At 34.4% G+C, this 15,653-nt stretch overlaps 1 protein-coding gene and 1 long non-coding RNA gene across 9 annotated transcripts in view; one reads left to right on the top strand and one right to left on the bottom strand.

The window, feature by feature from the left end:
• MKLN1 (muskelin 1) overlaps positions 1 to 15,653 on the bottom strand; it is a 322,083-nt gene that overhangs the window by 84,291 nt on the left and 222,139 nt on the right. For all 8 annotated transcript variants that reach the window (XM_079150174.1, XM_079150175.1, XM_079150170.1 and 5 more), the window contains 2 exons: positions 7,551 to 7,628; positions 4,673 to 4,738 (listed from right to left, as the gene is read on the bottom strand). In XM_079150174.1, the coding sequence (XP_079006300.1) occupies positions 4,673 to 4,738; positions 7,551 to 7,628 (144 nt within the window). The remainder of the gene's footprint in view (positions 1 to 4,672; positions 4,739 to 7,550; positions 7,629 to 15,653) is intronic.
• The window catches only part of LOC306667537, a 146,278-nt gene that overhangs the window by 73,802 nt on the left and 56,823 nt on the right, over positions 1 to 15,653 (top strand). The window lies entirely within an intron of this gene.

Below are 15,653 nucleotides of genomic sequence, written 5' to 3' on the forward strand. Positions count from 1 at the left end.
CCATCAGATTTAAATGTTACACTATAACCAACAAAAATATTCACCTAAAAATATTAGTATTATAATAATGACACCAGGCATGATCCACTTATCAAGATTTACAGCAATGTGAGAGTATGATTTCCAAGTAAATATTTTTTTTTCAACTTCTAGGTAACTGGATTTTTGATTAAACTGAACACATATTTAGAACATGACTACTTCATGCCAAACTTGGTGGCCATAAAAATAAATAGGCAAAACTCTTGTCCTTCCTTCCTCACTAAATCCACTGAGGTTAGTGAGCTGAAGAGACAGGAATTCTATACACAACACCTATGCAAGCAACTCCAAAGCCACGTGGAGTTAGTGTAGTAGGTCTGCCTGAACCTGTTCTCCTCAACCCTAAACTAATACAGTCAATTGCTTATGTGACCTATCTACTTGGATGTATAAATGGCATCTCAGACCTAGCCTGTCTAAAATTAAGTTGCTAAAAAACGCAACACATCTGATCTTCATTTTAGCCTTAGAAAATGGCTACACTGTTTTTCTAATTGCTTGGGTCAAAACCTTTAGAGTCATCCTTCACTTTTTATCACATCCTGCATTTAATCTATGAGCAAGTTTTATGTTGTTAATAATATCATAGACGGGGTAAATTTTAACAGCAACAACAAAAAGACCATCTCTAAACACCAAGTTGAATTACTTTTCCACTCACTTAATACCTCACAATGGGAATTATATTTCAACAAATGAACCCTTCACAGATACACTCAAAACACATCCAAACCATAGCAGACACTTTGAAAATACATCCCAAACCTGACTACTCCTCTACACTATACTATCACTCTAATAGTAACCAAATTCTTTTCTCAGGAAGAGCTTCCTAAAATGGATCTGTGCTTCTGCCCTTGATTCGTTTTGTTTTGTTAAAATGCAAAGGCAGTTTATAGCATTTCTCAAAACCCAACAATGGCTTCCCATCTCACTCTGAATATAGGTTAATGGCCTAAACAGAGGCCTACGAGATACAATATAATTTTCCCTCCCTCTTCTACTTCATTTCCTACTCCTCTCTTTCTTATGTACCTCTGATTTTAGCAACAAATAATGGGGAAAAAAGCTGATGATAGTTTACTATATAATAATTTTATTTTAATAATGAATATCACCTGTATGGAATAAGGTATTTATTTGAAATTTTATCCGAATACCTAATTCAGTAGTATTTACCATGGAATGAAAAAAATAACAGATACTTAAACATTAAAAATATAATGAATCTTCCCAGAAATTTACATTAATACAAAAACTTTGCATTCTTTGCCCATTCATAAAATTTCCACACAAGTACACAAGGAAATACCAAAAGAAGGAACAGTGGCAGAATAGAAAATGGATAGCAATGTTTAGTTGAAAGAAAAGAACGTGAATGTCAAGGTGTGAAAGTGTTATTTTCAAAAGTGTTTTTGGGTTCTTTTGTTTTCTCTGGATCAGAGCAGATTCCAGATCACTAACCTTCACAACAAGACACTGTTTAAATTTAACCAGAACCATAATTTCAAAGAATCATCTGAAAGCTCAAAGCTTTCTCTATGACTTATTCAAGTCCCAGGGCATCTTTCCTTCTGGACACCTGAATCTTCAAAAGCTATCTCACTTCTGCCCAACCTATTCAATATGGACCTCAAGCTTAGTTATCTCACCAGTTCCTACCAAAAAATAAATAAATAAAAACTCACAAATTAAGCTAGGCATGGGGGCATGCATGTGAATTTCCAGCTATTTGGGAGGCTGAGGCAGGATGACTGCTTGAGCTCAGGAGTTCAAGGTCAGCCTGATCAACATAGTAATAAGTCCAGCTCAAAATAAAATAAAAATTCCCAAATAATTTTTTTTTTTTTTTTTTGCAGTGCTGGGGATTAAACCCAGGGCCTTGTGCTTGCAAAGCAAGCACTCTACCAACTGAGCTGTATACCCAGCTCCCAAATCAATTTTAATAGAGAAAACATCTAGGATTTTGAGATGAAAGAAAAAGTCATGTTACAAAGCATGGCATTCTGCAATCCTGCTGGCTACACTACCTTTCTCTTTGCCTCCTTTTCCTTTCTCCTGTCCTAACAAGCCAATTCTTTCCTACAATTAGTTTTAATATTTTACATTGTATACTAAAAAATCTTCATAATCTTCCCATCCTAAAAAGAACTCTGGTGAATAAAATTTTCTTCAACTTGTAGTACATATCAATCACAGAAATGTTTAAAAACTTAAACATTTTAAAGAGCATTTAAAGGGGGATCCGAGATGGCAGACTAGAGGGAGACTGCATTCCTTTTTGCTCTGTAACTCAGGATTCAAGCAGAAGAAATTGTTTCTCTGTGAGGCAGTCTTTGCTGCTCATCCATTCCCTGCTATTTACCCCATTCCATCTGCCAGCACTATCTACTTTTTGACTGCAGATAGTTCGCTGACTGCCACCTATCATCCACCATTTGCCCTTTTGCCTGCCTCCTGCCTGCCCTTCCTTGCCTTTCACCTACCCGTCACCCACTGCCCAACGTCCACCTGCTGATCATCCACCATTAGCCTGCAGACCACCCACAGCAGCCAGCAGATCACCTGCTGTTGCCTGAAAGTCCACTGTCATAGAACCCACAGGTTTGGTTACACGTGGCTGCCACCAAGTTGGGACAATAGCTAGGACCTACAAGTTTGCCACACGGCCACCACCATCTTGTGGCCACCTCGGTCTGGGGACTCCACCCAGGGCCTGGAGATATATTGGGGTGCTTGCAGGTCTGCTTGCACCTGAGGTCTTTCTGCTTGGTGTGGTAGTGGCTGCCATCTGGCTGCCTCTTTACAGGGTCGCTCTTTTGTGTGAGCGCATGCCTGGTGGTCTCTCTTCAAGCTGAAAGGGCATTGAGATCTTGGGACTGCAGCAAGACGGGCTGGGGATGCTGAAGCGGAGGTCCATCAGATTGCAACTGGGTTTGTGTGGGCTAGTCTAGGTATGGCAAGCCTGTGGAAAGCCAGAAACTAGGGGCAGTTCTCTGGGGGACACCACAGGTTGAAGAAACTGGAGAAAACTGGGCTCTCTCTAGCTCCGTGAGTTCTGAAGTACGCAGGGACAGAAGGGGCCAGTTACAATGTGTGGGAAGACTGTAAGAGGGTGTGAGGGCATCTTGCTATTGGCATACCCATCCAATTGGTCCAGCACCCACTGGATTGGAGCTAACATCAAATTTTAGATGCCACCACCTATGGATGGAGAAGGGAAGCTGAGAATATTTTTGAAAGCCAATGGAAGCAGTCATTCAGTTTTCCATTGAGACTTTTGTTCCCTCATTGTCCATCATTTGAAATGGTAATACCAAGAATCTAGGTTAATTTTGTTTTACTATTTGATTTTAGAAAACTTTACAGCATAGAATGCCAGTATCTACCCAAGTGACATTTCACTTTTTCCCTCATCCAAGTAATAACACCAGGCCTGTCCCTTCGATTATTTTTTTCTATTATTTTTTGAAGAATGTCGTTTTTGTTACTATTGCTCTGTAGTACAATTTAAGGTCTGGTAGTATGATTTGTTTCACTCTTTGGCTAAAGATTTTCTTGGCTATTCTGAGTCTCTTACTTTTTCCAAAGGAAGAGGCAATCATGAAAATCATAGTTCTATGAAGAATGTCATTGGGATTTTTATTGGAATTGCATTAAATCTGTAATTATACAGATTTTGGTAGTATGGACCATACAGATTTTGGTAGTATGGTAGTATGGCCATTTTGACAATATTAATTCTGCCTACTTAGGAGCATGGGAGCTCTTTTCTTCTTCTAAGGTGTTCTTCAATTTCCTTCTTTAGTGTTCTGTAGTTTTTATTGTAGAGGTCTTTCACCTCTTTTGTTAGATTGATTCTCAAGTATTTTATTTTTGTTGAGGCTATTGTGAATGGGGTGGTTTTCCTAATTTCTCTTGCAGTGAATTCATATAGAAGTGGATTGACACCTATTTTACTTTTGTAATGAATCCACTAATATAATAGAATTTAAGTTGTTGTAGGCTCTAGAAAAGGAAGAAGAACTTTTGGTAGCAAGCTTCAGAGTAAAATTTAAAAGGCAGCAAAGAAGAACAAGTAAAATAAAACATTTACAGGCTTATGAAGAGTGTTTAACAATTAAATATCTCTAATACCTCATTTGATATTCTCCCTTAAAATATAACTTAATTATCTTATCCCAACAATTCCCATACTGTTATATTAAAATGTAAGTACACTTAAAATCCAGAAATACTTCAAAATTTTCCAATAAAATTCAATACACGTAAACAACACACACACACATATATAGGCAGAATGCTAATATTTATTTTAGGAGATCTAAAATTCATTAGTGTAGCAGTCTCCCCTCTCTCATCTGGCCACTGTGTGGTATAGGTCATGCCTCCAAACAGTGCTTATTTTGTTACTTGTTATAACCAATAACATTTAACCATTAGAATGGAAAAAAGTATATTTATTTTATCTGATATTTTAAAATGCAGGCTAATGATGTATTAGCATCTATTAGCTGAATTTACTGTCAATGTTTAACATAGTACTTTGACTCCTAGAATTACATTGAGACCTTGAAAAAATATTTATAATTTTGAAAAAGATTCTGCTTCCATTACAAGTGTTACTCACCTGTTTGAACATCAATAACCATCTGATGACCCCCTCTCATTCCTGGTCGGTTATCTTCTCCATCACCTGAAGCAGAAACATATTTTCTTTAAAAGAAATAATAAAAACAACTGAAAATCTAGACTAATTCATCCATAAGTCTACAACAGATAGTGAAAATACCCATACTTATTCTTTGAAATGTTAAAAATAAGTAAAAGGACTATATTATAAAAGACCTCAACTTAAATCAATATTTCTAAAAATTCACTTTATTTTTCTTCCAATTGCTTTTAGGCTATTAATGCAACTGGAAGTTATTTTCAATTTATTTATGAATAAAGCCATCAATCAGCAAAGATACTGGACATTTTATAAAAACCTAAGACGAAATCTCTAAAGTACTTGAGGGCCAAAGTAAAAGTGTAAAACAATCACAAAATTAGATCTCATGTCTATATTTCAGACATATTTTATTATTATAATAAGCAGTTTTAAGGTTCATAAAACTAGCTATTTTTGAAAACAAAAATGTTATCGAGTTTTATATTACTAATAATTTCTTTACTGTAATTATTTTGTGCCATTACTTCAGAAATCACTTCCCACATAATTTATCAGCTATTTTATTTGAGTACTGAGAAAATATAAGCTTTACTTCCCCTCGATTTTTATTTCTATTCAGAGCTTAACAGATTTAAATATAATGAGTGAAGTTTTTAGAAACTTCTGGAGAAAACTATTGTTCTACTTATATCTAATCCTAATTCACACCAAAGCTTCTATAAATGAAGAAAAAATTCACTGAAGTGGTTCAAAAAGTTATAGAATTCTCTTCCTTCTCCTTTTCTCCTCATTCTCTATTTTTTTTGGGGGGGAGGAGGGGTTTCTGGAGATTGACCCAGAGTCTTGCATGTGCCTGGCAAATACCCTACCTAACCTCTGAGCTACATCCCTAGTCCTTTTTATTTTGTTTTGAGTTAGGGTCTTACTAAGTTGCTGAGGCTGGCCTTGAACTTGTGATATTTCTGTATCAGCTTCCCAAGTAACTAGGATTATACTCTGTGCTCAACTAAGATTATAGGATTCTAATGTCTTACTTGATATAAATCAGAAAGTCCAAGATTTTCTTGATAAGTTTCTCACTAGTTGAAATATATAACCTTGGCTAATTTCTCCTGTTTATCCTATGTAAAACTGAGAACATCTAACTTTTTACTAATTTCACAGGGGTACCACAAAAACAACTAACGTATCAGTCCCTACACAGTCATGTGCCACTTAGGAATGGAGATACTTTCACAGAAATGTGTCCTTATGCAATTTTGTTGTGTAAACATCACGGAATATATTTACAAAATCCTAGATGGTGTTCCTTACTACATATGTGGTTATACGGTAAAGCTTATTGCTTCTAAGCTGCACAATATACTATACATTATTGTATTGAATTCTGTGAGCAACTTTAAGACAATGGTGAAGTATCTGTATATCAAAACATAGCTAAATACAGAAAAGGTTCAATAATACTAGGTGATAGGAGTTTTCAATTCCATTATAAGCTTATGGGACCATCATCACTGAGTAAAATGTTGTGCAGTACATGACTGTATAAAGGAAATAAGATGCAAAGCCAAATCTTTTCATTATTACTAATTCAAATCCTTCATAAGTTTCCTGCAAATTCTTTCCCCTTTCTAATACTTAGGGGTCTTTTTAGATTTTACAGCTCATTATCACTAAAACTTTGCCCTTCTCTTCTCCTCCCAGTCAACACTGCCACTTCCGAGAACAAATTTCAAAAACACTAACATATTCATTTTCAGTATGTCTGCATTTTACATAATTAATTCATAATTTGTAAATGCATTTGTGTCTTTGAAGAAAATTATCTCATATGTGACTGATAAGATAAAAGAATCATGTTCATGTAACATAGACAAAATTATGTAAGTTCAAATGCAATTTTTCCCTGCCTAGTAATGTTTAATCCTATCAGGGAAAAGAAAGCTTTCTCACAACTAAAGAGAAGGCCTTAGCAATATATGAAGATCATAAGGAAAAGAGCTGCATATCCATAAAAGAGCCTCCTTTTAATGCTAGTAGTTGAACTAAAGAAATGCTACACTTTTCACTTTGTTAACTATGGGGCAAAGCAGTTAGTGCAGAAGAAATATTGACAAAAACTTCCCCCAAATGAAAATAATGGATTAATGAAGAAGTCTAAACTACTAAATCAGATTTTACATTTTGATGAAAACAATCCCTATTAGAAGCAGCAAATGCCTTTTAGATGAGAAGGCATGAGCCCCAAGGTTTACAATTCAAATCCACTATGGTACTCTATATAAACACCTTTGAAAATTCAACTGTACTGTTTATTGTAAGTATTATACTAACTTTTATTAGTAATTGTTTAAAAGTTCCATAGATTTAGAAGGTCTGTCCCTGATTTTTCTCCGAAGCCCTTTCAGGTTTAGAGAGTCATTTTGCCAAACTTAAAGTTATTCAGGAGCATCTGTATGGCATTACAACATAGTTTATAATTTTACAGTGTCTCCATGACAGTAGTTTATAATGACAGTGTATGCAAAAAACTGACAATCTTCTGTTATAGCAATAAAACATGTTTAAAAGATAATAAACTAGGGCTGTGGATGTAGTTCAGTGATAGAGCACTTGATTAGTATGTGTGAGGCCCTGGGTTCAACCCTCAGCATCACACATACACACACAAACCCCACGTGCATTTATATAAAACTAACTCTGCCATCTAGTTAAGGAAACTATGTCTTATTTTAAACACCTGCTTCTTATTAATAGTGCGATAACACTTGAACTATCATGGAAACACTGAGACACTAATGAAGAAGCATCACAGCCAGAATGTAAGGCTTACCTTTGGTGCTTTTGGGAATGATTTGACTCCATCGTGGCTTATATTCCTGTTGACTGATATACTGATTGAACAAGCCATCTGCAAATATTAAAAAAAAAAAAGAAAGAATTATATCTTAGCAAGACTTTTTAATCATAGGAAAAAAGAATTCTACATTAGGAGAAACTACTAATATGTTACTAATATAATAGCATTTTCATAAAATATGTTATCACTTCAGTTTCCCTTCATGCTACCCCAAATAGAAATCATAAAGTGTTAGTTGACATGACCACATAAACAAACTGCATTAGTGGTAGCTCCCATTAAACATACTATGTTTCCCATTATAATGCACTTACAAGATATATAGTCATTACTGCACTCAATGGTCAAGTACATGACATTAACAGAGGGTTTAAACAGAGACCTTGAAAGAAGGAAAAGGGAATTATCTGGGAGGAAAAAAAATACGGGGAAAATTCAAGGCTGCAAAACAGAAGCAGTAGAAAGTAAAATAATTTATAAATACTCTGAGTAAGTGTTCCATATTATTGAAAAATTGTTTCTGTTCAGGTCCAGTGGCACACATCTGTAATCCTAGCTTCTTGGAGGCTAAGGAAGGAGGATCACAAGTTTGAGGCAACTTAGAGAGGGCAACTTAGAGAGACCCTGTCTCAAAATAAAATTTTAAAAAGAGCTGAAGATGTAGCTGATGTGGCTCTCAGAAGTCAAACACTCCTGAGTTCAATCCCCAGTATCAGAGAAGGGGGCAGTTCTGGCACTAATATAAATATAAATGGAAAGAGAAAGGGGTAATTAAAGATTGGGAGAGTTTAATTCCTTTATGTGATCTCCCATCACTCACCTTTATTTGAACCCCACACTTTTCATCTTTATGCCCTATAATGAAACAGATTCACTGCACTCCAATCCCTTTGAGTGAAGAGTACGCTGTTTCAGTACTTTGTTACCAGACCCCAAAAGAACTAGAAAAGGAAATGGAGCTCCAACATCCTTGATCTAGGTGCTTCAATAGTACTTCTTTAGGGAAAGATAGAACTAACACTTTAAAGTACAAATTCCATTATTATAAAGTTTTCTTTGAGTACAAACTACCTACTGATAAGAGTACCAGCAGCAGTAACAGAACTATATTTATTAATACTCATTAAGTGTTAGAATCTGTGCTTATTTATCTGATTTAATTCTAAGAACAACCCTAAGAAGTAGATACTATCATCTTCATTTTAAAGATAGGGAAATACATACTTAGAGAAATTAAGTAACTTAACCAAAATCACGTAACTCTTAAGTAGTGGGGTTGGGACTCAAGTTCTACTATGTTTACTTCTGAAACATTCATCAATAAATTCTTAATCTACTTCTTAAGAGGAGTTCCTACACTAGGTACTATAATTAATTAGTAATGGGGCTGAACTCCCCACATGCATCCATCTGAACCAAAGATTATCAAGCCCCACCCATTGGTATGGAACTCAATTTCAGCTAATGAAATATGAGAAATCTTGTAGGGGACTTCTAGACAATACTTTCTTAATCTGAAACAGATATACACAGAAGAAGAAAAACTACTTTTATTCTTCCAACATTGACATATTTTTGTATGCAATATACAACTGCTAAAGTCAATTTGTCTGGAAATGAAATGAACTCTGTAATGATGACAAAATAGGAAATTGGAACACAGAATCAACCAACCATAAAATCCACCTTAACTTAGACCTAATGTGATAAAATAGTATTTCCTTACGGGCTTGGATTTTCTTTTACATGTAGCCAAAAAGATCATAATTTACAGCTACCATTACCATAATTTCTGTCCTTTGCCACTGATTTCAACCTGAATAAAGATTTTCCTTAGCTGGGCACGGTGATGCATATCTATAGTCCCAGCTACTCAGGAGACTGAGGGAGGAGGATTGCTTGCGCCCATGAGTTAAAAGACCACTTGGGCAACACAGTGAAAACTCATCTCAAAACAAACAAACAAACCAGACTTCTCCCCATTAGTCATTGAAAGCAAAAGCTTATCCAAAGAATCTGTAAGTAAATTGGGTCTGTTCTTCATGACTTGTATACTGGTCAGAGAGTGTGCAATTTAGACATATCTCCCTCATTCCCTTCTTTTCTGGGTAATTATGAAGTTATTTTAATCAACCCTTTCAGCTTTAAAATCTTTTAGTTGACTTTAATGGGAAATCCATCCTATAAACTCATCCAATTTATTTTTTCCTTTGCCTTTGGGACTTGTCAAAATTTTTACAAAGTTTCTTTTAAAATTAACACTAGCACTTACATTTAAATGTTACAGCAAGAGGAAGAAATAGATTCACAACTTAGTTAACTTTTATCATATAATTTACTTCTTCCAAGGGCTTTTTCATTGACTTCTGCCCCATCCAGCCTACTCTGATCAAAACTTTTCTTCCATTACAAGAGATGGGAATGCTTTTTCTCCCAGATAAAATATGTGAGGCTCCTATTCATGATAATATAATGATATAAAATATTAATAGTAAATTTAGAATTATCTAGAAATAAAATATAGTAATGAAATTTTATTCAACTTTGAAAAGGGGACAAGAAAGTTTTAAAATGCTTCTTTAAAAAAATTAAAGGGAAAAAATTTAAAAAAAATTAAAGAGAATGTAAAAGTATCCAATTATTCAAAGATCTAGACATTTTAACTATACAGTAAGTCCATGTAAGAGTTGGGGTGAGGAAAGCAAATGGTGGAAATACATAGAGGAAACAGAGGAAGATGAGGAAACTGCAGATGTCAAGCACCTTGGATGTAAAACTGGAATTTACTAGTTGAACCGGCCCTGAGGTTTCCTCTAAATTCTGAGGTATTTGAACTAATAAATTTACTTGCACTCTGTGCACCAGCCTGATTCCACATTATGTTTATTTTTTAAAAGAGTCACTATCTTTTCTTTGTCCTCAAACCTTCTGTGACTCTTAAAAGAAAAATCACAAATCTACTGGGGGAAAATCTTCTAAAAGCTCCTAAGTCAGTGATCACAGTAACAGTTATAATCAGATAGAGGATCCCATCCCTGATCGTTAAGTCATGCTTAACAGTACTTAAAATTAAGTGAACTGCTTCTCCAAGAACCCTCCATTCCCATTCATATTAACCTAAAAAGTTTAATATACTCTATACACCCAGATCTCATGTTTATTTCTTTTTTATCAAACACAACTGTCCCATTTAAAACAAATGTAACTGGGGGTTGAGATGTAGGCCTAAGTATTTGTAAGGCCTTGGGTTTGATATCTCTCTCTTGAACACACAAGCACACACAAATACACACAGAGTAATTGGCTTTAAAAAAAATACTGTCAATAACTTCCAAAGCAAAAAAAACCCAAACACTCGAATACAAAATTTTTGTTAAAGAATTCTATAAATACATACAAAGATAGGAAAAAATATAACACCGGCATTCATCAGAAAGGTAAAAGTGATTTTCTTTAGTTAATAGGATTAGGACAACTTACGGGAATTTTTTTTTTAACATTTCTGTTTTCCAAAGTTTTTGTACCACACACTATAATTACCTGAAGAAAAACCAGAGAACATCGAAATACGTGGAACTATTTTCTAAACTTCTGAAGAATTTTATACCATATTGTTGTAATAGTTTCTTCTTACCCATACAGGAATAAATTCCAAGACCCTCAGTGGGTACCTGATCTACAGATAGTATATAATTCTCTATATGCTATTGTTTTCCCAAACGTAACATACCAGGGATAAACTTTAACTTATAAATTAAACACAGAAGTTAACAATAATAAAATAGAAGAACTGTAAAAATATACTATGATAAAAGTTCTACAAATATACTTAGTCTCTTTCAAGCTATGAAATTTTCCATTTTATATTTTCAGAATACAACTGATTATGAAATCATGGATATCAAAACCACAGTTAAGGTGGGCGTTATACAATAAGCTCTTTTCATACCTTCTGCTATCCCTGAAATGTCTCTTTTTCACAGCTTACTAAACACACCCTGTTTCTATAAGGAGTTCTTTGTACTCTGACATGAGTTTGTTTAAACAAAGATTTAAAAAAGCCAAATATATCCAAAGGCATTTACAATTAGCCTGGCAGAGATTATTTACAAAATTTAAAACATTACGTACACCACATTTATCACATACATATTACCTACATACATACACATGTGTGAGATACATACATATATATGTGTGTGTGTGTGTGTGTGTGTGTGAGATACATCCATCCATCCACACTTATCAGAGTAATTTCTTAAAGTATAAACTAAGATAAAACATAATAACAGATATGGTAATTTAACATATGCAAGGATCTATGAAAAAGAGTCAAACTTTGGGAATCAAAACTTTCTATTTCAGATCATTTTACTACAATATTAAACAAATTCAATATAATAAAACAGAAACAAAGTTAAAAGGTTAAAACATATTACTTATGATTTAAAGGAAAAACCTGGTACCCCTCTTAAAGATCTCTTGGCTACTGTGGCCAAAAGTTACATTTTATCTTTTATTTCTTCTTGAAAACATTGGTTTGTCATCATTGCAGAAGCATTCCTGTCAGGTGGAAGTTGTTCCATGGAAGTTGCAATGGCTAGTTTAAGAAGCTGGATATTCCACCAACCACCAACAACAAACCCCAAACCCCAAACCAAATCACCTATTCTATTGGTGAAATTATGATATAATCTAAGACAAAATTCCAGTCTTCTCACTACCCCATACCACAGAGACACAAACACACATACGATTCCAAGTGTTGACACTCACTTTATATTAAATCATCAACCATGCTAAGCAACAAATATTAAGAACCTATGATAAAAAATGTATCATTTTACATAATGAATTGAAGATCATTCTCATTTCATCTATGTTAATATACTTATTGCCTATTGGCAGGTGTTGTGGTTTAGACATAAGGTATCTCTCTAAAGTGCCTCTATCAATCCAAGAATATTAGAGGTGAAATGGTTAGATTATAAGAGTTGTAACCCAATCGGTTCATCCTATTTGAATGAACTGAGTAGTACTGTGTGCAGGTAGGGTGTGACTTAGGAGGTGGTAACTAGGGGCATTTCCTGGAAGGATGCATCTTTTCTGCCGCCCCTTTCTGCTACTTTCTCTCTGCTTCCTGGCTGCCATGAATAGAGCAGTACTCCTCCACCATGTCCTTCTGCCATGATATTCTGCTTCAACTTGGGCCCAGAGCAAAGGATTTGGCCCACCATGAACTAAACCTCTGAAGTGGTGAGCCAAAATAACCTTTTCTTCTCCACGGTGTTCTTGTTAGGTATTTTGGTCATATCCACAAAAAGGTGACTAACACACAGGGAAACTGGCTTACTAAAAATTAGTCCAAGTTAGATCTAGAGCAAACTACATACAGTAGTTATTCCTAATGAAATACCAAGCTTAAGAATATTCTTTTATGTGGGGGGGGGGAATAACAGAATGAATCAAAAACTATTACCCTAGGTAAATGTATGATTACAAAAACGGTATGCCTCTACTTCATGCACAGAGCAACAAGATGTATCCCATTTGTTTACAATAAATATGAATTTTTTAAAAAAGAATACTTTTACACCTTCAAAAGATAATAATACAAATGTTTATTAAAGACTTGGTAAACAGTAAATCATTTTAAACCCATAAAAAGACAAGCTAAAGAAACTATTTTATAAAGTTTAGTTTTTAGAAACAAATTTCCGTAATCTTGAAATCCCACAAGGCAATTAATAAAAATACTGGGAACATTACAGCAGGGTGTTATGGTGTGGATGTAAGGTGTCCCCCAAAAGCTCACATGTGAGACAGTCTAAAAAGGTTCAGAGGAGAAGTGACTGGGTTGTGAGAGTCTTAACCCAATCAGTGAATTAATCTCTTGATGGAATTAACTGAGTGGTAACTGAAGGCAGGTGGGGTGTGGCTGAATGAAGTGGAACACTGGGGGGTGGCTTTGGGGCATATATATGTATCTGGCAAGTGGAGATCTCTCTTTCTCTGCTTCTTGAGGAGCTTCTTCCCTCTACCATACACTTTTGCCATGATGTTCAGCCTCACCTTTAGCCCTGAAGAAGGGAGTCTGCTGTCTGTGGATTGAGACCTCCAAAACCAAAGTCCCCAAATAAACTTTTCCTCCTAAAATTGTTCTGGTTATAGCAGAGAAAAAGCTGACTAAAACACAAGGCAAAGATTTTTTTTTAAATTTTTTAAATACACTGCTTTCAATACCTTGTTTTAATGCAAAAGAAGTTTCTAAACATTTCAGGATCTAAAAACAAATAAAAAGCTGATACTCTTGGAACGGCAGAGAGTTCTAAAGTACAAGAACATACCTGAAGTTGGAAAGCCATCTGTCAATTTGAACACAAACAACTTCAAAGATACTGAGAAAAATCTTTCACTTTAACTTGCAATTAATATTTAATTTGATGAATATATCTCAATTATAAGAAAAAATTTTAAAAAATTTTAAAAGCCGATTCTTCTTACCCCAAATAATTTTACAATGTTCTCTGTTTCTAATTCTTAAAGTTTTTTTTAGTAAATTTACTTGTAGATATTTTATGATTCAGTATAAAAAAAACTTAAGCTCTCTACTGAAACAATGACAATCTCATCTATCAAAATAAAACAACACCCTTATCCTGTTTTGAAAATCTCAGAAACGAATTATAAAATAAATTTAAAGATGCCTGTGAATCATATGATCTTTAAAAATTACATCTTTGTTTCAGGAGGGAGTCATTGCTAATATTTTGGTAAGCCTATTTTTGACAAAAATCTAAATTCGGAAATCAGAATAGTCTGATATAAGTAAAAATATTCAAAAGAAATTAAAATATCACTCAGGATAAAGCACACTAAGAAAAAGTTGTTAACAGTTTTGAACTACTTGATTAAGTCTCTGGATCCAATAGCACTTCATTTTTTTCTATGATTATGAGTATACTAATTAAATGCATTCTATAAAGTTCTCACCAGGCACATACTGTTCTTTTCCCCAATAATGGACACTCTTATAAAAAGTACAAGATTAGAAAGTGGGATTTAGGAAGCTTTTAACGAAAGGAAAATAAAATGTTTAAAGATCATCTAGGATCAAAATAAACAAAAACAGACTAAATTACTTCCATCAAACTTGATTTCTCACCAAAACAAAGTTTGCATTCTAAGAAAATAAGTTAAAATGCACTTAGAGGTAAAAATTTACAAAGAATAAAATTCTTTTAGTCATCTAAAAAAACAGTTGTATCAAAACAGATTTTTAAAATATTATTCATTTCAGTAGTTTGTTCAAATTCTGAAAACAGAAGTACGTGAATTATATCAGTTTATAATACATAATCTGAATTAGTAAAAATTTATTAGACTACTGAAACACAGTGGTAAACGTATAGATTTTGGTACCTGACTACCAGAGTTCAAATCTTAGCCCTGTCACTGACTGTCTTAGGCAAATTATTTAATTGTTCTCATTCATTTAATGGGGACAACTAAAGAAGGTAGGTTTGAGAATTAAAGTCATATAAGGGGCTTTAAGAGAATAGATGGCACATTGCAAAGATCTCAAATGTTAGTTATGATGACTGATGTAGTGATGGAACTGTACTTGGCAGTAAACTAACAGTCTTATTTTGTACACAGAAGGCACTAAGGAGGAAACAACGTGTAAGGGAATAATAAAAGAATCTATCTTGAAAGAGGTGGCTGTAAAGAATGAATTATAAGTAATGATTAAAAAGAAAGTAATTGGCAAAAAGAAAATATGACATAAACATAAGTAAGAAGGTGTGGATGAGCAGGAATTATGGAAAAAAGCCATGTTTCAGGAAGCAGCCTGGCAGTCAGGTACCAGAGATAAAAAGAGTTTGCAATTGTAAGCACTGCTGAGAAGAAACAGCATCCTAAAGGAAAAGAAACACATGGAAAAGTCTTGCTATCCTGGAACATAGCCCTGGCTCCTGACTCACAAGAAGCTCCTTAAAATAGCTAGGAAAAACCCACCTCATTCAAAGATTAATAATAATAAAAAGAACCAACCCAGGGTTTATACCAAGATAT

Source organism: Sciurus vulgaris, assembly GCF_902686455.1.
Source record: "Sciurus vulgaris genome assembly, chromosome: 8".
Lineage (NCBI taxonomy): Eukaryota > Metazoa > Chordata > Mammalia > Rodentia > Sciuridae > Sciurus > Sciurus vulgaris.